The sequence below is a fragment of the Myotis brandtii genome, unplaced genomic scaffold (genome assembly GCF_000412655.1).
Source record: "Myotis brandtii unplaced genomic scaffold, ASM41265v1 scaffold36, whole genome shotgun sequence".
Taxonomy (NCBI): domain Eukaryota; kingdom Metazoa; phylum Chordata; class Mammalia; order Chiroptera; family Vespertilionidae; genus Myotis; species Myotis brandtii.
The window spans coordinates 7,109,614-7,131,231 of NW_005363836.1; the positions used below are offsets into that span (position 1 = coordinate 7,109,614).

Sequence of the window (21,618 nt, forward strand, 5' to 3'; positions counted from 1 at the left end):
TGGCATGGCGCATTGTCTTGTTGGAAGAAGCCATCTCCATTGGGATACGCCATCAACATGATAGGATGAACTTGATCAGCAATGATACTTAGGTATGTTGTGCTATTCAGACGTTGTTCCACATGAATTAAAGGGCCCAAATCATGCCAGGAAAACATGCCCCAAACCATAATACTGCCCCCACCAGCTTGAAGGGTTGTACTCATGCATGTGGGGTGCATGTTTTCATGCTGTTTCCGCCAAATTCTCACTCTGCCATCTGCATGATGCAACTGGAAACGTGATTCATCGGACCACATGACTTTTTTCCATTGCTCGACTGTCCAATCCTTGTGTTCCTGTGCAAAATTGGAGACTTTTATCTTGGTAACTGCAGACAGCAAAGGTGTTTGAACAGGCCTTCGGCTTCCATATTCCATACAATGCAGTGTACGACTAATATGCCTACAAACGTTAGGTGGTCATAATTGGCCACTCAGTGTATATATATCCCACATTCAAAGGCTGTTAAATCGAGTTGTTTACCCATATCTTCAGAAAAAAATCACTTCTACTGTCGTGGTAAACAACCTGCTTCCCTATTTATAATGGTCTGGCCCTCTAGCAACTTCAGTGCGAAGTTATAGCTAATTTGCCTACAAACGTCAGGTGGTCATAATAATCTGGCCACTCAGTATATATATATTTCTGAATATTTTGCTACAAATGTCCTTAAGCAAACAAAAGTTGGACGATTTCAAATAATTATTTTTTAAAATGTTTTTATTGATCTGAGAGAGAGAGAGGAAAGGCGGAGAGAGAGACAGAAACATCGATAGGCTGCCTCCTGCATGTCTCCCACTGGGGATTGAGCCCATAATCCAGGCATGTGCCCTGACTGGGAATCGAACTGGTGACCACCTGGCATATAGGTCAATGGACGCTCAACCACTGAGCTATACCGGCTGGGCTCAAATTATTTTGAATTAATGTTTTATCAAATTGAAAATTGAAAAAGTTTGTAAATTTTTGTATGCAAGAGGGTTTATGAAAAGTTATGACAAGATTAAACCTGTATATATCATTTGTTCTGAATTTTTATTTCATAATCCACATGCCACCACAAATAATTATGATCATTTATATATCGAGCAGCTATTTAGTCCAAGGCATGGTCCCTAGTTGGTTGATACAAGAGAGGGAGGCATCTTTGGCAGAGTAGAAGGTGAGTAATACCCTTCCAGGAGGAAGGACATGAGTATTTAGGGCATTGTGGAGGGAGGGTGGAGAGAGGGTCCTAGGAGACAAAAAGGAGAGGATTTAAGGGAATTAAATATTTTCAGCTGCATTTTGGAGAGCTTATGGCTCCATTCCTTAACTAAAGGTTGGTGTCTGTGACTCCCACAAAACTTCCATGATGGATTTATAATTTAGTGTTGAGCTTCACTAAAATGTATAACATTCAGCTACATTGTGAACATTTCAAAGTCCATGTCTTGGAATCAGTTAATTCTTTAAAAAGCCTTCATAAAACTAACATTCTCACTGTCATTATACAACTAAAAGTGAATTTGGTTGCTCTAAGAGTATCTAACGTTAAATAATGTTAAATCATGTCCTGTTCTGTTCAATAATGTTCTGTTAGATAAGAAATTCAGAAGCCTTCTGTACTTTTGACAATTTAACAGAATGATGAGACATATCAGTATTTTTCTTAATCAAGAGAATGACATATGTGTGAATACCGTTTCTTCATTCTTCACTCTCATTATTTACAGAAATAGGAGTGCTACGTGCATGTCACTGACTTGGACCCTTTAATAATCAGATATCAAAACAGCCCCTACCTAGATTAAGCATGAATGAATTCACTCAATGAATTCTAAAACCACAACCATCAGAGATAGCTGCATTGCGTTTAGTACCTGAGAATCATTTAAAAACCTAAGTCTGTGTTCTATCTAACTCCAAGTTAATTCTAAGAGAATAACTGCTAGTATGTATCCATTTAAAAAGAAATAAAGTAGCTTAAATAAAAACTCTGTGCTGCTCACCTGAGGCAAAATGTCTGTTTCTCAGTTACCCATCACCATGTTCGACTGTCAGTTAGTTACCAGAAAAAGCTGACAAATTCACTAAATACAGAGAATACTATCAATCATGGCTTTTGGCTTCCAACATATTTCTACTGCTCAGAATTGTGGTTCTCAAATGATTGCATTAATGTTCTGTTGATTACACTAATAAGTAAAACCTTATAAAGTACGCCCCCATCCCCATCACACACACCAGTTGTACTATTTTCTTGGCATCAGCATAATACAATGGGCAAGAGTGCAGACTCTGTAGACAAACTCTGCCCATTTTTATCCTGTGTCCATCACTCATTAATTGTGTGGTCTTAGGCAAGTCACTTGATTTTTCCCAGCTGTAATAATTTACAGAAGACTTCAAATCCTATTAGATAAACTCTAAGACATTATTTTTGTACTAATATTTTAAGAAATTTTAAATTACTAGGCTTAGACTTTTTTTTTGTTTTGAGACAGGGTTTGATAATAGAATTTCCTTAAAGGGTTCTTGTGGGGAATAAATTAGCACATTACCTGGCACACAGTAAAGGCTTAATAAATGTTAGCTTGATTATTTTCATCATTATTTTTTTCATATTGTGATCTAGGAGTGTGTTAGTGAGATGGTGGATTTAGATTAGACAATACAATCAGTGACTGTGGAATAGAATTTTTTCCTGTGAAGCTAATAAACCAAATGTAGTCAAATTTATACTTTTAACCTTGGTTTAGCCCAGAAAGACAACTGAGTTAACAGTTGGAATACACTGTTGTTTCTACCAGCCAGAGTCATACCTTTAAAAAACTGTTTATAAAGGAATCCTATAAGTATTTATCTGCTTGATTTTGAAATTAATTTCTCTAACATAAAGCTAGTTAAGAGATATGAGTCCTCTTGGTTTGTAATCTAGACCTTAAAAAAACAACTCCATAACACAAAAAGCTCATAAATGTGTTTTGCTAAAACTCTTTTACCCTCAAAATGTAGAACAGAGCCAACTATCAGCAAAGGATCACTTGCCTATATTTTAACCAAAAAAGTTAAGGTTTAGTACTGTTCAAATTTTCACAGACTTTCAAAACGGAGCTCAAAATACTGAAATGACATTTAAAGAACTATTCTAAGTGGTTTTACTCAGTAAAGTTTAAAGATCAATCTTATTTCATTCGGATTCTATAAATAAGTCAAGATATAATTTGAAGATTTAAAAAAAATTTGATGAAGAGAGCTGATTCATTTATTCTCCCGACTATTTTTGACAGGGTAATTCTTTATTGTCACCAAGCCACACAATTTTCTTTCATTTTACCAGGAAAAAAGTCTTCTTGAAGTTCATCTGGCCAATTAATTCAGCTAAAATTATCAATCCCCATAGTCCTATATGAGATTGCTCAAATTTTCTTCGTACCCTTTGGTATTCCTCTTAAATGATACAAATGAATTTAAAGGTTCCCTGCTCACTTGCAGGGAATTGTAGGTTTTTACTGAAGAGGGTACATTGTAGTGAGGGACACCAGGAGTAATGAAATGAATCAAACTTATTGATACCTACTAATGTTAGATATTATTCTAGAGTCGTTACACATGTTATCTTTTCTAATCCTAACTAGGAAGCAACAGTGTTGGAACTTGGATTTAGGTCTTATGATCAAATTATGGTAATCAAAATGTGAGGTGAAGACTTATAGTAGAATGGGGGCAGTGGAAATAGTGAAGTAACATGTAAGAACAAATTTGAAAGCAACATTCACAATCTTGACAATCTATTAAAATGTAGAAGATATAGAAAAATAAACCAGTAGTAACTTTAAGGTTTGAGAAACTATGAGTATTAAGGGTAGATTTTGTTGGTTATACAAGAAGAAATATCTGATAGGTAACTCTAGATATGATAGAATGGCTCAGATAAGCGAATAGGACTAGAGTTAATAGTTACTTTTATCTCAGGCATGTAGAAGTAGATTGCTTGTAAACCTTGATTAATGACATACTTTCATCCAAGCATGGCCTGCTTTTATTAGTAATTGTTTTTTAAAATATATTTTTATTGATTTCAGGGAGGAAGGGAGAGGGAGCGAGAGATAGAAACATCAATGATGAGAGAGAATCATTGATCAGCTGCCTCCTGCACAGTCCCCACTGGGAATCGAGCCAACAACCTGGGCATGTGCCCTTTACCAGAATCTAACCTGGGACCCGTCAGTCCTCAGGCCAACGCTCTATCCACTGAATCAAACTGGCCAGGGCTATTAGTAATTGTTGTTAGTAATGTATAAGCACCCACCGGCCCATTAAACTACAACAGTTATCACTTTGTTAATAGTTACATGGAATCGAGACCCACTCACCCCATCATATTATCTCCTCACACAAAGAAAACTAGCCCCAGATGATTTCATTCGGAAGTTCTTGCAAACATTTAAGGAAAAAAATAATACCAACTCTACATGCACTATTACAGAAAATTAAAGAAGAGAAAATACTTCCCAACTCATTCTGTGAGAGAAGTATTACTCAGTTAACAAAAACAGGTGTGGCTCAGTAGTTGAGGGTCAACCTATGAACCAGGAGGTCTTGGTTCGATTCTTGGGTTTTGAGCTCAATTCCCAGCAGAGACCATGTAGGAGGCAACCAATCTATAATTCTCTCTCATCATTGATGTTTCTATCTCTCTCTCCCACACTCTTCCTCTCTAAAATCAATACAAAAAAATTGAAAAAACAATCACACAGGTATTACAAGAATATAAAACTACAAACCAGCTGGCCTGTGTGGCTCCGTGATTGAGCGCTGACCCATGCACCAAGAGGTGATTGGTTTGATTCCCAGGTTGCAAGCTGATCCCCAGCAGGGGACTTGCAGGAAGCAGCCAATCAATGTTGATGCTTCTCTCATGGATGTTTCTATCTCTCCTTTCTTCTCTAAAATCAATAAAAAAATATTTGAAAAAAACCTACAGACCAATATCCTTTGCAAACGTGGATGGAAAACTTCTTAACAAAATTTTATCAAACTGAATTTATCAGGATGTATAGGGTAATACATCATGACCAATGAAATTTATCCTAGGAATGGAAAGTTGATTTAACATTTGAAAATAAATAAATTGATTCACCATAATAAAAATTAAAACCACATGATTATCTTAATAGACACAGAAAAAGCATTAGATAATTCAACACCCATTCCTGAAATTACTGCAGCATAATAGGAATAGAAAGGAACTTAATCTGATATAGTTCATCTAAGAAAAAATCTATAGCTAAAATCATACTTATTGGTGAGAGAAAATTTTTCCCCCTGAGATCAGGAACAAGGCAAAGAAGCCTGCTCTCATTACTTCTACTTAACACTGTCCTGGAAATTCTAGCTAGTACAGTCAGGCCACAAAAAGAAATAAAAGACATCCAGATTGGAAAGGAAAAAGTGTTCACAGATGATGCAATCATCTATGTAGAAAATCTAATGAAATCTAAAACAAACAAAAACCCAATGGAATTGATAATTTTACTTTAGCAGGGTAGCAGGATATAAGATCATAGTACAAAAATAAATTATGTATTTATATACTAGCAACAAACAATTATCAATTGAAACCTAAAAACACACCATTTACAAAAGCAACAACAAATGTGAAAATTTTTTAGGGATCAATCTCACAAAAGATATGGAAGACCCGCACACTGAATACTACAAAACATTTCTCTTTTTTTAAAAAAAAACATATGTTTTTATTGATTTTAGAGAGAGAGGGAAGGAGAGAGAGAGAGGGATAGAAACATCGATGAGAGAGAAACATCTATTGGCTGCCTCAAGACTTGTACATGAATGTTCATAGCAGCTTTATTTGTAATAGTAACTGGAAACAACCCTAATGTCTATCAACAGATGAATGGTTAACAAATTGTGGCATATAATAATCAGTAATAAAAAGGAATGAACTATTGGCAAATGCAACAACGTGGATGAACCTCAAAATAATTATGCTGGGTGAAAAAAAGCCAGACAATCAAGTACATACTATATAATTCCATTTATAGAAAATTTGAACTAATCTATAGTGACAGAAAGCATATCTGCCTGGGGTTGGGGGTGTGGGGGAGGGAGAGGCAGGAAGAGGAAGGAAGTAAGGGGTCTGAGAAAACGTTTGGGAATAATGTATATATTCATTTTCTTGATTGTGGTGATGGTGTCATGAATACATACATATGTCAGAACTTATCAAATTGTGCACTTTTAAAAAGTGTACTTTATTGTCTGTCAACTGTAACTTAGTAAAGCTATTTTTTAATTTTACAAATTACAATAAATAAATTACAGTAAAACTCTGAAAAGTATTCAATTAATCCAGAAGTAGGCAAGAAAAAAAATAATAAAAGAACAAAAAAGAGGGGACAAATAAGAAATAAATAGTAAATGGTAGACTTAAGTCCATTCATATAAATAATTACATTAAATATTAATAGACTAAACACTGCAATTAAAAGATAATATCAGAATTGATTTTTTTTTAAAAAGCAAAGTCTAATTATGTGCTGTATCCAAAAGATGTACTTCACATGTAAAGACAGAGGTAGGTTGAAAATAAATGGCTAGAAAATGATATACTATGCAAATTAAACTTAAGAAAGTTGATGTAGCTATTTTTTTTTTTTTAAAGATATTTTATTGATTTTTTACAGAGAGGAAGGGAGAGAGACAGAGAGTCAGAAACATCGATGAGAGAGAAACATCAATCAGCTGCCTCCCGCACATCCCCCACTGGGGACGTGCCCGCAACCAAGGTACATGCCCTTGACCGGAATCGAACCCGGGACCCTCCAGTCCGCAGGCCGACGCTCTATCCACTGAGCCAAACCGGTTTTGGCTGATGTAGCTATTTTAATATCAGATAAGTTCAAGGCAATGAGGTAAGACAGAAATTTCATACTGATGAAAGGGTCAATTCTAACAGAAGATATTAAAATCATAATGTATATGCACTTAAGAGAGTTTGAAATTATATGAGACACAAATGACAGAATTAAAAGAAGAAATAGACAATTCCACATAGTTGAAGACTGGTAAAACTAGGCCAAAAAAAAAGTGCAGACAGAAATTTCAATAACACTATCAACCACCTTGACCTGGTTGATATTTATAGAATAATACACCTAATAACTGCAGGACACAAATTCTTTGCAAGTGCACTAGCTATAGTCACAAGCTATTTTGGGCCATACACTTACAAAGATCTTTTAATACCATGCATCTTGTACCTTCTCTACCCTAAATCTTGGGGAAAGAAGCTAAGAGTTATCACAATTTAGGACTTACCTGGATAATGTCAGTATTTCTTAAGGAGCAATTAACATACTATTAATATTCACAAAAATGCATAGCATATTTTTTAAAATTAAGTCATTAAAATTCTTATTCAATACTAATATTTTTCAGGTGCAAAAATACACAAAGCTTCATAATCACCCCAAGACGACATAGAGCAAACATGAATGATATTTCCCAAAAGGCTGAGGTAAGTCTCCAGAGTTAAAAAAGAAGTAGGGGGAAACCTAAGGTTGACTGTAGAACTGCTGGCAGTTGTTCAGTGGAAAGGTCATATTGACAAATTCATAACAACATAGTGTCAAGACATAAATCATAAGAAATTCACAGGCTGGTCTTGGGTCCCGTAGTTTTGCTTTGGTTCCAATCTAAGAATCATGATTATTAAATTTGTGAATGATAGTAAAGTGGATGTGATGGGAAGTATCTTGAGTAGAATTTTAATATCTTGTTAAGTCTTAGAAGTTATATTTTCAGTATTAAAAAAACGGATTTGACTTGCACTCTCAGGAGTTAGCAATAATTCACTCTCAGGTGAGGGTCCCCACTAGCACTTCCTCCAGAAGCTGCAATAAAACTTCTCAGCCATTTTCTGGTTCTTGGCTGCAGTTATGGAGAGTTGTAGTAAGAAGAAACCAACCCCAAATTTGGTGATGCCCCCAAATTATAAACGTAATAAAACTTTAAATGGCCAATGACACCATAAGTAGATAAAATAGGGGCTGGGTATGCCAGATTAATTAGCAATTTGTCATTAGTGCTTAGGAGAAAGGGTTTGGCGTTCTAAGTAAGAACTGAAGCTTTATTTACTGAAACTTCTTTTAGAGATCAGCTTAATTTTAAAAAATGATGAAAATAATTTGCTTTCTAGGTTTTATAGTGGAGGAAAAGTTTTGGGAAGCTCTTTTGCCATTTGGAAATTTTCCTATAGAGCTCATCCTATTTGGAATGAGACAACTTTCTTACACATTAAAAACGTATATTTTTATTGATTTCAGAGAGGAAGGAGAGGGAGAGAGAGGGATGAAACATCAATGATAGAAAAGAAATCATTGATCGGCTGCCTTCTGCACACCCCACACTGGGGACCGAGCTCACAACCAGGGCATATGGCCTGACTGGGAATTAAACTATGACCTCCTGGTTCGTAGGTCGATGCTCAACCACTGAGCAACACCAGCCGGACATTCTTACACATTTTTAATGTTGGTTTATAGAAGTTCTGGATGGGCAGTAACAATATAAGTCGTCTTTGCCTGTGCACAAAGACCCTGGCACATCTCAGCTGCAAATGAGAAATAAAGGACTGGACTTAAGTTTAACTCATATTAGATATGGAAACAAGCAAGAACATTAATGTGTGAATTAAACTTTAAAGCCTAAACTTTTGCTTTATTTTCAACTTCATCTAATTTATTGAAATTAGTCTGGGTGCCCGGCCAGTGTGGCTCAGTAGTTGAGAGTCAAACTATGAACCAGAAGGTCATGGTTCAATTCTCTGTCAGGGCACAAGCCTGGGTTGGGGGCTAGATCCCTAGTGGGGAGTGTACAGGAGGCAGCTGATTGGTAGCTCTCTCTCATCATTGTTGTGTTGATATTTCTATCTCTCTCTCCCTCTCCCTTCCTCTCTGAAATCAATAAAAATATATTTTAAAAAATTAGTCTGGGTATCTTTTAAGCAAGCAATGGGAGTAGGTTGATAAAATACAGGTTATTTTAAATTAGAATCCAGTATTCAATTTATATATTTTACTAGCCCTCGGCTTCAGTGGAATGCACTTACAAGATGGAACTTCTGTACTATATATTAATAAAATTTTACTCTCATATTTTCTATAATTTCCTTTTTTAGATTTAGACTTCAGACAGTATATAATCAGATTCTTGTGGTTAAAATAAAGGTTTCAAACTCATTTCTATTTTCTGTTTCAACAAGTATTTCTTGTATTGCTTATTCTGATCTATCTTTACCTAACTTATTCCTATCTTTATTTTTTTCAACTTTCTTTTCTTTATTTTCTTCTAACGAAGATTCTGCTTTCTTCATCTAAACCTGTCCCAAAAACCTATGTGCCAAAACTTGGCAAAGGTGATGTAAAGGATAAGTTTGAAGCCATGCAAAGAGCCAGGGAAGAAAGAAATCAAAGGAGATCTAGAGACGAAAAGCAAAGAAGAAAAGAACAATATATTAGAGAGAGAGAATGGAACAGGAGAAAACAGGAGGTTATTTTATTTTATTTTACTATTGTGCAAATATTCATCTTATTAATTTACATTTCATTATTCACATTTACTATGTTTCATATTAACCATAATTAAGATAATTTTCTGTATTTAAAAACTAATTTCCAACTCTGCATATAATGTGGTTTAGTCTAAATTTGTGACATGTTCATATTAATTTAACCATCTAGATTAAAGAAATGCTTGCTTCTGATGAAGAGGGAGAGGTGTCTTCTAAAGTAGATAAAGCTTATGTTCCCAAGCTAACAGGTAAGACACTTGAAGGGTAAATTGTAAATGAAATTGTAAAGAAGGAAAACAGCAAAGTATCAAGCATGTTTCATCTATTCTCAGGAACTGTTAAAGGTAGATTTGCTGAAATGGAGAAACAAAGACAAGAGGAACAAAGGAAGAGAACAGAGGAGGAACGAAAACGCAGAATTGAGCAGGATATGTTAGAAAAGAGGAAGATACAACGTGAATTAGCAAAAAGGGCTGAGCAGGTATAAACTAAATATTAAGTTAGTATTTGCTTTAGAAACTAATTTTACAGAGTAAAACTAATCATTATGCTGCCTAATTAAAATATTTTAATGTAACACGAACCTATTACATAGTAGCTACCTTGAAAACAAGATCCTAACCACAAATATTTAATATCAAATGCCTAGAAGGCTAAGGGCAGAATGTGCTTATTTTAAGGTTGAATTTTTTTTGTGTTATATACCATCTTACCCTTCCATCCACATTCCTTAAACTGTCCACATTGGTTATTTTTCTTGACATGTTAGAGGATTTTATCTATATATGTAAAAGCCTAAGTGACCGAACATCCAGTAGCTATGATGTGCTCAATGCAGGAGCTGCCCCCTGGTGGTCAGTGCACTCCCACAGCAGGAGCGCTGCTCAGCTGACAGATGGGAGCCAGACACAGGGCTCACGGCTGGCCGTTGCAGCCCGGAGACCTCAGCAGAGCTGCAGTGAACCTACCTAGTGGCGGTGGTGGCAGACGCAGCGGTTCCGGGATGAGCAGGAGCGGCAGGCAGTGTTGGACTGCCGGTTTCGGCCCAATCCACACAGGCTATGCCGAGGGACCCCAGTATAGATATACTGGTATAGATATTGGGCTTCTAGTATAGATATAAGACAATTTCACATATAAGCTATCCACAAACACTTAATAAAATGCTGGTCTTTTAATAGCAATCAGTAAATACTTGGTTATTATCAAACACTAAGGCATAATGAGCATATCTTTCTACTCAAGAATTTGAAACCAATTAAATCACATTTTATTTAATAATGGTATTATTAGTCCTAGTCGGTTTGGCTCAGTGGATAGAGCATTGGCCTGCAGACCAAAGGGTCCTGGGTTTGATTGCAGCCAAGGGCACATACCGTGGTTGCAGGCTCCTCCCAGGCCCAGGCCCTTGGTCAGGGCTTGTGCAGGAGGCAACCAGTCAACGTATTTCTCTCATATTGATGTTTTTCTCTTTGTCTTTCCCTCTTTCCCTAAAAAATCAATGGGAAAATATCCTTGGGTGAAGATTAACAATAAATAAATAAATAAAATATGTTCTGGAAATCTAATAAAAAAAATGGTATTATTATCTAGTTTAATTTTTTTAAGTTGGGGATGGTAATAGGAGCGGGGAGCAAATGTATGTCAGCCATCAATACTACTACTACTACTACTAATAATAATAATAGCGTAATATGCTAATTAGACTGCACAGCCGAACAGCCTTCCAGATGTCATTCTGGACATCCTTCCAGACGAAGCTGCTGTAGTGGGGGCCGAGTGGTATTATCTAGTTTAATTTTTTTAAGTTGGGGATGGTAATAGGAGCGGGGAGCAAATGTATGTCAGCCATCAATACTACTACTACTACTACTAATAATAATAATAGCGTAATATGCTAATTAGACTGCACAGCCGAACAGCCTTCCAGATGTCATTCTGGACATCCTTCCAGACGAAGCTGCTGTAGTGGGGGCCGAGGCAGAGGCAGTTAGGGGCAATCAGGCAATCAGGTGAGCAGGTAGGGGCGATCAGGCAGTCAGGCAAGCGTTTAGGGGTAATCAGGCAGGCAGGCAGGTGAGTGGTTAGGAGCCAGCGGTCCCGGATTGCGAGAGGGTGCAGGCTGGGCTGAGGGACCCACCCTCTCCATGCACGAATTTCATGCACCGGGCCTCTAGTTTCCTTTATATAACTGATGCCCATAGAGGAGAAATGAGAATTAAAGTATTATTACTGTGATTTTATATAATCTGTTAATGAACTTCGAATTCCCGTATATTTTAGCTAAGAGCATGAGAAGTAAGAGGCTGGTATTTTTGAAATACTCAAGAATATATGAAGTCCAGAAAAAACTAATCTCTCAAATATTAATTATTATGACAGAAACTTATAGTTCTAATAGTAATAATTATATTTTAAATAAAGAACTGATTGATCACAAAAATTTCTTTAATATATTGATATTTGTTTTACATTATAAATAATCTGTAGTCATATAGTTGAATAGATGACAGAGACAGTTATACTGTTTACTAGAGGCCCAGTGCACGAAATTCGTGCATGGGGGGGGGGGGGTCCCTCAGCCCAGCCTGCACCTTCTCCAATCCGGGACCCCTCGGGGGATGTTGGACTGCCAGTTCAGGCCCAATCCCGCAGGGATCCCTGTGGGATCGGGCCTAAACCAGCAGTTGGATATCCCTCTCGCAATCCGGAACGGCTGGCTCCTAACTGCTCACATGCCTGATTGCCCCTAACCACTCTGCCTGCCAGCCTGATCGCCCCTAAACATCTCCCTGCCAGCCTGATTGCCCCTAACTGCCCCTGCCTCGGCCTCTGTCACCAGGGCTTTGTCTAGAACAGTGGTTCTCAACCTTCTGGCCCTTTAAATACAGTTCCTTGTGTTGTGAACCAACCATAAAATTATTTTCGTTGCTACTTCGTAACTGTAATGTTGCTACTGTTATGAATCGTAATGTAAATATCTGATATGCAGGATGGTCTTAGGCAACCCCTGTGAAAGGGTCGTTCGACCGCCAAAGGGGTCACGACCCACAGGTTGAGCCGTGGGCAAACTACGGCCCGCGGGCCGGATCCGTCCTGTTTGAAATGAATAAAACTAAAAAAAAAAAGACCGTACCCTTTTATGTAATGATGTTTACTTTGAATTTATATTAGTTCACACAAACACTCCATCCATGCTTTTGTTCCGGCCCTCCGGTCCAGTTTAAGAACCCATTGTGGCCCTCCAGTCAAAAAGTTTGCCCACCCCTGGTATAGATAGATGTGCTAAACCAGATCTACACTGGAAGATCAAAAGAGATGATCAGTGTTTTGAGCTTTATGAGATAATAATGGTATTTATTTTCCTAGAGTTGTAAATAAGGTTACCTGAGTTAATAAATGTAAAGCACTTAGAACTGTGCCTGGTACAGAGTAAGTGGCTATACATACCTAATGTTTTACCTAAATAATAATACATATAGATAAAATATTATAGAACCATTTTACTTTCTCCTCTCATCAGTATTTTAACAAATATTGTAACAGATTCTTCATAGTATATTATCTCTTAAAAAAACATTGTAATTGTGAGATTGTACTTGACTATTTTTTTGCCTACTCTTTAAGTGCCTTAAATCTATTTGCTATGCTCTTTTCAGCTTCTGCTACTTTATAAAAAGAAAAATGACAAAGAAAGCAAAGCATACGCCATATTTGCATGTCAAAGACATTTATTTACCTAGACTTTGCAAATAACCACTTCTATAGCACCAATAACCACTTGCATGGTGGCAGTTAATGACATATGCCAGATGAATTATAGGCAACAATTGAAAATTCCTCTATTTTATGACTATGTACCTCTTTATCTGAGGAAAGGATGGTATATACTTTGCCCCTGTCACCTCCATAAAAGACTAGTATACCTTTGCAATGAAATTTCACAAGGGAATACAATTATAATATTAGAGGCCCAGTGCATGAAATTTGTGCACGGGTAGGGTCCCTAGGCCTGGCTGGTGATCAGGGCCAAACAGGTTCCTGCCTTTCCCGTCTCCCCTCCTCCTCCTTCCCTAGCCACCCACATGCTGCCACCACGTGGTTCCCCCAAGCCTCCCCGCCTCCTCCTTACCTTGCTCCCTCAGCGCCCCGCTACTGCTGCTGGTCACCCATCATGTTCTGCGCCGCCCCCTGGTGATCAGTGCATGTCATAGTGAGCAATCAAACTCCTAGTCTCCCGGTGGAATTCCCAAGGGGACACTTGCATATTAGCCTTTTACATATGTAGACTATAAAGATAATATATATGTAATTTCATTTGTATAAAGTATAAAATAAGGTAATAGCATTATAATAAAATATATAATTAAAATACAGGGTGTTTGGTAGCAAACAATGAGTATGCACATTGTTTAGTGTACTTCTTTTAAGTCTTGTCCATTTTCAAAAAAGCACTGATTACTCACTAGACCCATCGTAACCCCAGGCACTGAATATGTAGGTAGTGGTTTCTCAAAGAAAAACTATGTGTATGTTGAAGACGTGAGTTTGAACATGATGAATACATAGGATACTCAAAGAGAGATGGAAATAAAATATAATCATGAAAGAGAACCACCTCAGTAACCCCTGATACTATGTGGCAGGGTGCCATACAGTCTTGGTTAATGAAATTTTTGGCCTGTTTAATTATTTGAGAATATTTAGATAGAACAAAATGAACTACTAATAGCAATTTTTATCTTGCAAATAATTTAAAATCCCAATTAAGTACATTTTCTGCTCATATCTAATACAATTAATCTTTCTTTGAATATAAGTAGTAAGGTATGACATAGGTAGTCAAGAAGAATCTTTTTTTCTTTTTAAAAAATATTTTTTTATTGATTTTAGAGAGGAAGGGAGAGGGAGAGAGAGATAGAAACATCAATGATGAGAGAAAATAATCTCTGCCTCCTGCACACCCCCTACAGGGGATCAAGTACACAACCCAGGCATGTGCCCTTGACCAGAATCGAACCTGGGACACTTCAGTCCACAGGCTGACACTCTCTCCACTGAGCCAAATAGCCTAGGGCAAGAAGAATCTTAATGTTTGTTTGAAAAATCCACTTGTATGAGTCCATATTCAAGAATGCTATAGCCTTGGCTGGGTAGCTCAGTTAGAGTGTCATCCCAATAAGCCAAGGTTGCGGCTTCGATCCCTGGTCAGGGCACATACAAGAATCAACCAATGAATGCATAAATGAGTGGAATGACAAATCGGTGACTCTCTCCCCTTCTCTCTCTCTCCCCCCTTCCTTTCTCTCTAAAATCAATCAATTTTTTTTAAAAAAGCTATAGAAGGGATTCCTGAGTCAGGAGGGAGGCTGAGTGAAATTCTTCCCAATACTCTTAATGCCTGGCTTCTCATCATATCTCTTAGAACTTTTTATTGAGAGATTGTGATTTGTAGAGGAATTGTTAACATCTTTTCGAAAGGAAATAATTTTGTAGTTATTTCATTATAGATCCAGTAAATTGTTTCTTAGTATAATACATCATTCAATAAAACGTTCACCATTTACATGGCAAATCAGTGTGATAAATAATTCTGTAACAAAGCAAATTACTCTGAACACAACTATTGATCAACTATTAAAATATAAAAATAGATATATTTTAACGATTTGTTCAGAATAATTTATTTTTCAAGAAATTTGGTATCTTAATAAGATGTATTACTTCTTACTTGACAGAGAACATAGAAAAGTGGGATGGTGTCAGAACAGGGCCTTAGTCAGCCCAGTTCCTAGTATGAGCCAAGGTACAACAGAATTCCCTTAGGCTGCGTGAGTTACACGCTACTTCCAGGCTCTTTCACCAGAGTTAAAAATCAAATTAAGATAATAAACAATCTGAATTTTTACTTTCTAACTTTTCCCATTGCTTATATTTCTTTTTCCTGAGATCTCAAACACTGCATTCTTTAAATTACCTTTCTTCTCTTCATTTCTCAGTTTTTGTACATTAGCCTGCCCTTCAAGCTAACAGTGATATTTCTTACGAGTAATGGCCAAATTGAGCTCCCTCCTTTTGAATGAGGGACTTCCCTACCTAGATTTGGTCAAAATATAAACAATTATGACTTCCAGAATTTTTTTCCCTTTCTAAACTAGCCATGTGAAAGCCTATACCTTTCATCACACTTTATTGTGCCAGTTATATTTTTTGCCATATATTTTTATTGTAAATACAGTTATGGTTATTTGATTGCTAATGATAGATTTTCTTTTACTGGGGCAGAGACAGAGAATGGAGAAATGTTTCTGTATCTCAGTTTAAATGGATAATTTTATTAATAACTGATGCTTATGTAAGCTCACTGCCAGGTCATGAGTTTGGTCAATTATCCAAATTCGAATATTACAAAGGTAGGCTTTATTTTAATTTTTTCTTAATATATTGGTCCCTAGATATTGATATTTATATCAAAATGCAAAAACCATATAAGGTTTAATCTTCAATTAAAGGGATATAATTAGCTAATTTGAAACAAAAATATTTCAAAAATTATAAATTAAAAATTTACCATAAGTCATAATTAAATTAGTTTTCCATTGTATGTTTAAAAGCAAAAAAAATAGAAATCTGATGTAATGTAATGATATGAAATTCTCATTCAATAGATTGAGGACATAAACAATACGGGAACTGAATCAGCATCAGAGGTAAATGGACATTTACTTTAATGAAACATTCACCTAAAACTATCTGATTCACAAATAATCTTTTAATTAAAAATTAAGTTTTTATTCTTTTTATTATAAATACAGCAACAACAATAAACAGGACAAAAATATTTTGCAAAGCAAGATCATATTTTTTGCACTTTTGACATTATACCTTAGTGTTTTTAAAGAAAAGTATGTTTTGTTTTCATGGTTAGAGACAGTCTCAGTTTGAGATAACTCTGGCAAGACTACATATTTTTTTAACTATTACTAATAGTTGAGATTGTTGAAAGCTTACAGTTTAAAAAGGCAGTTTTCTTTTCATCATTTGTCTTCTTTCCTCAGAGTTCCTGATAGTTTATTTGGTTATCACATATTAGTAGAGAGTGCAGTATTATCTATTACCATGAAGAAAAATTTAACAGCCACAGAAAATTTAGTTACCCTTTTCTATCTAACAGAAAGTTAAAAATCAATTTGATGGTGTGCCTAAAACTACAGCCACATAAATTGGAAGCAACAATAGATTATGTAATGGAACTAAAATACATTAAAAACAAAAACAAATTTAAGAGTTTCAAGAAGCCCAAATGCCGAAGAGTTTTGTTTCTAGTATAAAAATGTTTTATAAGTCACTTGGAAATCCTGTTTGCTTTTACCTACTAAATATTTGCTTTACTAAGTATTTAAAAACTTGCATGGAGAGCCCAGCCAGTCTGGCTCAGTGGTTGAGTGTCGACCTGTGAACCAGAAGGTCACAGTTCGATTCCAGGTTGGGGTATGCCTGGTTGTGGGCTCGATCCCCAGTAGGGGTGTTCAGGAGGCACCTGATCAATGATTCTCTGTCATTGATATTTGTCTCTCTCTCCCTCTCCCTGAAATCAATAAAAAACATTTTAAAGAGATATAAAATAAAAACTTGCATAGAGAGAAAAATGGAGAAACTTTGTGTGTTTAAACTGAATCCTTCCACCATCAAATTGATTTACAGTGTACTCACTTGCACACTACCTTTTGTGGGATTAGTGCATGAATAGCTACTAGTAAATTCAGCTAATGTCATGTAGTTTTATCTGAACAGCTGTATTAACACCATCTTCTAGGGAAGAAGATGATCCTTGAACCTTATCAGCAATGGATTTGCATTACATTAACTCATAATGTACAATGACTTTGGAGATAGAGCTATTTAATAAAAATCTGTAAAAAATATAAATTTTTGTTCTTCATAACATTGATGGCAATGTAATGAAATTCACCAATGATGGAGGTAAAGTCCCATGAAACCTAAATTTTGATTAGAAATATGCTAATTATCTATTTTATAAATTAGGAAGGAGATGATTCACTACTTATAACAGTGGTACCTGTGAAATCACACAAAACATCTGGAAAAATAAAGAATTTTGAGGATCTAGAAAAAGAAAGAGAAGAAAAAGAAAGGGTCAAGTCTGAAGAAGATAAAAGAATAAGATATGAAGAACAACGACGGTCTCTCAAGGAAGCAAAGTGTCTTTCACTGGTCATGGTAATTCTTTTTTTTTTTTCCTTAAGGAGCAAGTTAAAGCAGTAGAGATGGTTATCAGAATTTACTTTATGATTAAAAGATGGGTTTTTATGTTTTCTTAGGATGATGAACTGGATGATGAGGCAAAAAAAGAATCAACTTCTCCTGGAAAACTGAAACTAACTTTTGAAGAATTAGAAAGACAAAGGCAAGAAAATCGAAGGAAGCAAGCTGAAGAAGAAGCAAGACAACGTTTAGAAGAAGAGAAGCGTGCTTTTGAAGAAGCAAGGCAGCAAATGGTAAAACAAGCTTATCTATATTAATAATCTATACTAATGAAAGGGTAATATGGTAATTAGACCGGATAGACCGGACGTCCTTCCGGACAAAGCCGCAGTGGCTGCGTGGGCCAAGGAGGGCCGGCAGCCACGGTGGCTGGCAGTGGCAGCAGCAGTGGGGGTGAAGGGGGTGGCGCCTTCCCATGATCGGCCCAGTTGCCTCCTGCAGAGGGAGGCCAGACTGCGGCTTAGGCCCGCTCCCCTCTAAGCCATCAGTAGGACATCCCCTGAGGGCTCCCGGGCTCCCGGAGGGGGCAGGCCGGGCTGAGGGATCCCCCAAGTTCACCAGGCCTCTAGTATGTGTATACACACACACACACACACACACACACACACACACACACACACATAGTGTAATCATTAAGAACATGAGTTTTGGAGCCAGACTGCCTGTGTTCAGATGTCTTCCATTAAAGTGTATAACATGGGCATTATTTAACCTGTCTTAGTTTCCTCATTTATAAAATTGTGAAAATAATTGTGCCTACTTTTTAAAAAATATATATTTTATTGATTTTTTACAGAGAGGAAAGGAGAGGGATAGAGAGTTAGAAACATCGATGAGAGAGAAACATCGATCAGCTGCCTCCTGCACACTCCCTACTGGGGATGTGCCCGCAACCAAGGTACATGCCCTTGACCAGAATCGAACCTGGGACTTTTGTGTCCGCAGGCTGACGCTCTATCCACTGAGCCAAACCGGTTAGGACTGTGCCTACTTCTTAATTGTTAAAAGAGTTAATACCAAAAGCAGTTACAATAGTGTCATATAATAAGTGCTTCAAAAATGTTAACTCTTATTATATTAATAGATTTATCAATGAAAAATAAAATTGAAATAAGAAAACACCAATTCCAGATTGCATAAGAATTTAAAAATAGAACCTCTATAATTTTTTAAAGCTTTCATAATTTCTTGATCAACTTTTATTAATGATGTTCTAAGGAGTATATCTCCAAAATTTTAATTTTTTAGACATTTGTTTGAAAAAGGTTTTGAATTTTGAGTAATCATAGTTGCATAATATCTATATATTTTAGATATCATTAGTTGTCAGCTTAGTGAACTGAAATAGAAATACCATCAATTAATCAGATAACAAATTTCAATTTAATGTTAAATTAGAATCTTAATTATAAAATAAAATTTGACTTTTACATAAATATTTTTTAATGAGAAATTTATTTTACTTCCAAAGAGACTTTGTGTAGGTATATTTTAACCTCAGTTTAAGTACACACACACACACACACACACACACACACAGAGACTCTGTGTAGGTATATTTTAACCTTAGTTTAAGTACACACACACACACACACACACACACTCGTGCTATATGTTTGTTCTGGGAAAGTTAATGTTTAATAACTCTTAAATGACCCCTTAAATTTTTAAATGCTTCATCGGATGTATTTAAAATTATGACTTGCTTGAGAAGTTTTATTTAACTTGAGTACATATTTATTTGGAATTTGTTCAAATTTGAATATTTTATCATATAAGATATTATAAAAGAAGGGGATTTAGGTCAAGTATATTTAGGGCAAAGAAATATTCCTGTTGAGATGGCTGATTCTGTGCCCTTTGATTGATAATTCATTCCTGTCTTTGATGAATGAGAGTTGTTTCTTGGCTAGGTAAATGAAGAGGAGGAAAACCAAGACACAGAAAACATCTTTAAAGGGTACCGCCCTGGGAAACTCAAACTCAGTTTTGAAGAGCTGGAAAGACAAAGGAGAGAAGAGGAAAAAAGGAAAGCAGAAGAAGAAGCCAGAAGGAGAATAGAGGAGGAAAAGAAGGCATTTGCTGAAGCACGGAGAAGCATGGTAAGACAGAATATAACTGGATAATGCCATTAGGATTCACTCAGCTTTTCAGTTAAGAGAAACCATTAAACTTTGGGGAATACCCTGTTGTTTCTGAAATTTGTGCCAACAGTAGGGATGGCAAACAGTTTTTAAGTCTCCTGTGATGTAACACCTGCCAGTTACAGGTGTTTGTTTCCATGTGGTGTTGAGAAGGTTCTAATTGAATTGCTTTGACTGGCATAGAGGGTTGAATATGGTCTTCCTTCTCTGGGAGAGCATGTTTTCCAGGGCTAAGTATCTGAATAGGGAATTTTTTTAAAAAAATATATTTTATTGGTTTTTTATAGAGAGGAAGGGAGAGGGATAGAGAGTTTGAAACATCAATGAGATAGAAACATCAATCAGCTGCCTCCTGCACTTCTTCCTGGGGATGTGCCTGCAACCAAGGTACATGCCCTTGGAAACATCAATCAGCTACCTCCTGCACACCCCCTCCTGGGGATGTGCCCGCAACCAAGGTACATGCCCTTGACCAGAATCGAACCTGGGACCCTTCAGTCCGCAGGCCGGCGCTCTATCCACTGAGCCAAACAGGTTAGGGCAATAGGGAATTTTTTTATCTCCACCTTTCCTTCCCTCCTCTCCACTCTCCTTTCCCTTCCCACATTTCCTCCTTCCTCCCTTCCTCTCCTTCTCTCTTTTCAATTTCCATCACATCCAGTATATATTAAATGACCAAAGCTATTTAATCACAAGTATTTAACTCCAAAATGCTCACCCATCATTGCTGGATATTGCTACCAACCTTAACTCTCACAAAGTTATACTTCTCATACCATTTTTTAAAAAAATATATTTTATTGATTTTTTACAGAGAGGAAGGGAGAGATAGAGAGTTAGAAACATCGATCAGCTGCCTCCTGCACATCTCCTACTGGGGATGTGCCCACAACCCAGGTACATGCCCTTGACCGGAATCGAACCTGGGACCTTTCAGTCCGCAGGCCGATGCTCTATCCACTGAGCCAAACCGGTTTCGGCAACTCATACCATTTTAATGATTGTGAAATCTAGTTATCTGACAAACTTTCTTTTCAAGAAAAGGTGACATGTGAACATGGCATCTCCTCCTTGAAACACTTCCATTGGCTTTGGTGGTCTGGCTTTCTCCCTGTGTCTGGGTGAGCTTCAGACACATATATCCAAGTGTTGACGAGGCTTTGTTACCCAACCAGATACTCACAACAGAAAAATCTATCATTTTTCTCACATTTCCCACTTCTACCACTATAATCCAGGTCATTGTTACCCTTTGCCTTGGGCCAACTCTTAATTAACTTGTTTTCTTGCCCTTAATCCATTCTTCCCTGAAAAGCCAGCAGTGATCTTTATTTAAAAAAAAAAGTAAATTTGACAATGTTAAAAATTTTTCCACTTCCTGTAAGCAAAAAACACAAACTTTTAAAACAAATTTCTTTATAATCTTGTCCTACTGTATTTCTCGTTTCATTTCTTGATTCTTCTTTGACCTGCCAGACATGCTAAATTTCTTCCCAGTTCTTCAAAAAGCTAGGCTTTCATGAATGCTATGTGAAGAATGTCGCTCGGTCCTTTCCCTGTGCTATT

At 36.6% G+C, this 21,618-nt stretch overlaps 1 protein-coding gene across 6 annotated transcripts in view; it reads left to right on the forward strand.

The window, feature by feature from the left end:
• NEXN (nexilin (F actin binding protein)) overlaps positions 1-21,618 on the forward strand; it is a 38,900-nt gene that overhangs the window by 6,544 nt on the left and 10,738 nt on the right. For 3 of the 6 annotated variants that reach the window (XM_005871936.2, XM_014544367.1, XM_014544368.1), the window contains exons 2-9: positions 7,489-7,567; positions 9,409-9,600; positions 9,792-9,870; positions 9,955-10,103; positions 16,291-16,332; positions 17,669-17,863; positions 17,965-18,141; positions 19,822-20,010. In XM_005871936.2, coding sequence (XP_005871998.1) covers positions 7,541-7,567; positions 9,409-9,600; positions 9,792-9,870; positions 9,955-10,103; positions 16,291-16,332; positions 17,669-17,863; positions 17,965-18,141; positions 19,822-20,010 — 1,050 coding nt within the window. In that variant the 5' untranslated portion in view covers positions 7,489-7,540. The remainder of the gene's footprint in view (positions 1-7,488; positions 7,568-9,408; positions 9,601-9,791; positions 9,871-9,954; positions 10,104-16,290; positions 16,333-17,668; positions 17,864-17,964; positions 18,142-19,821; positions 20,011-21,618) is intronic. The other 3 variants (XM_005871938.2, XM_005871937.2, XM_014544369.1) reach the window with 2 other exon arrangements.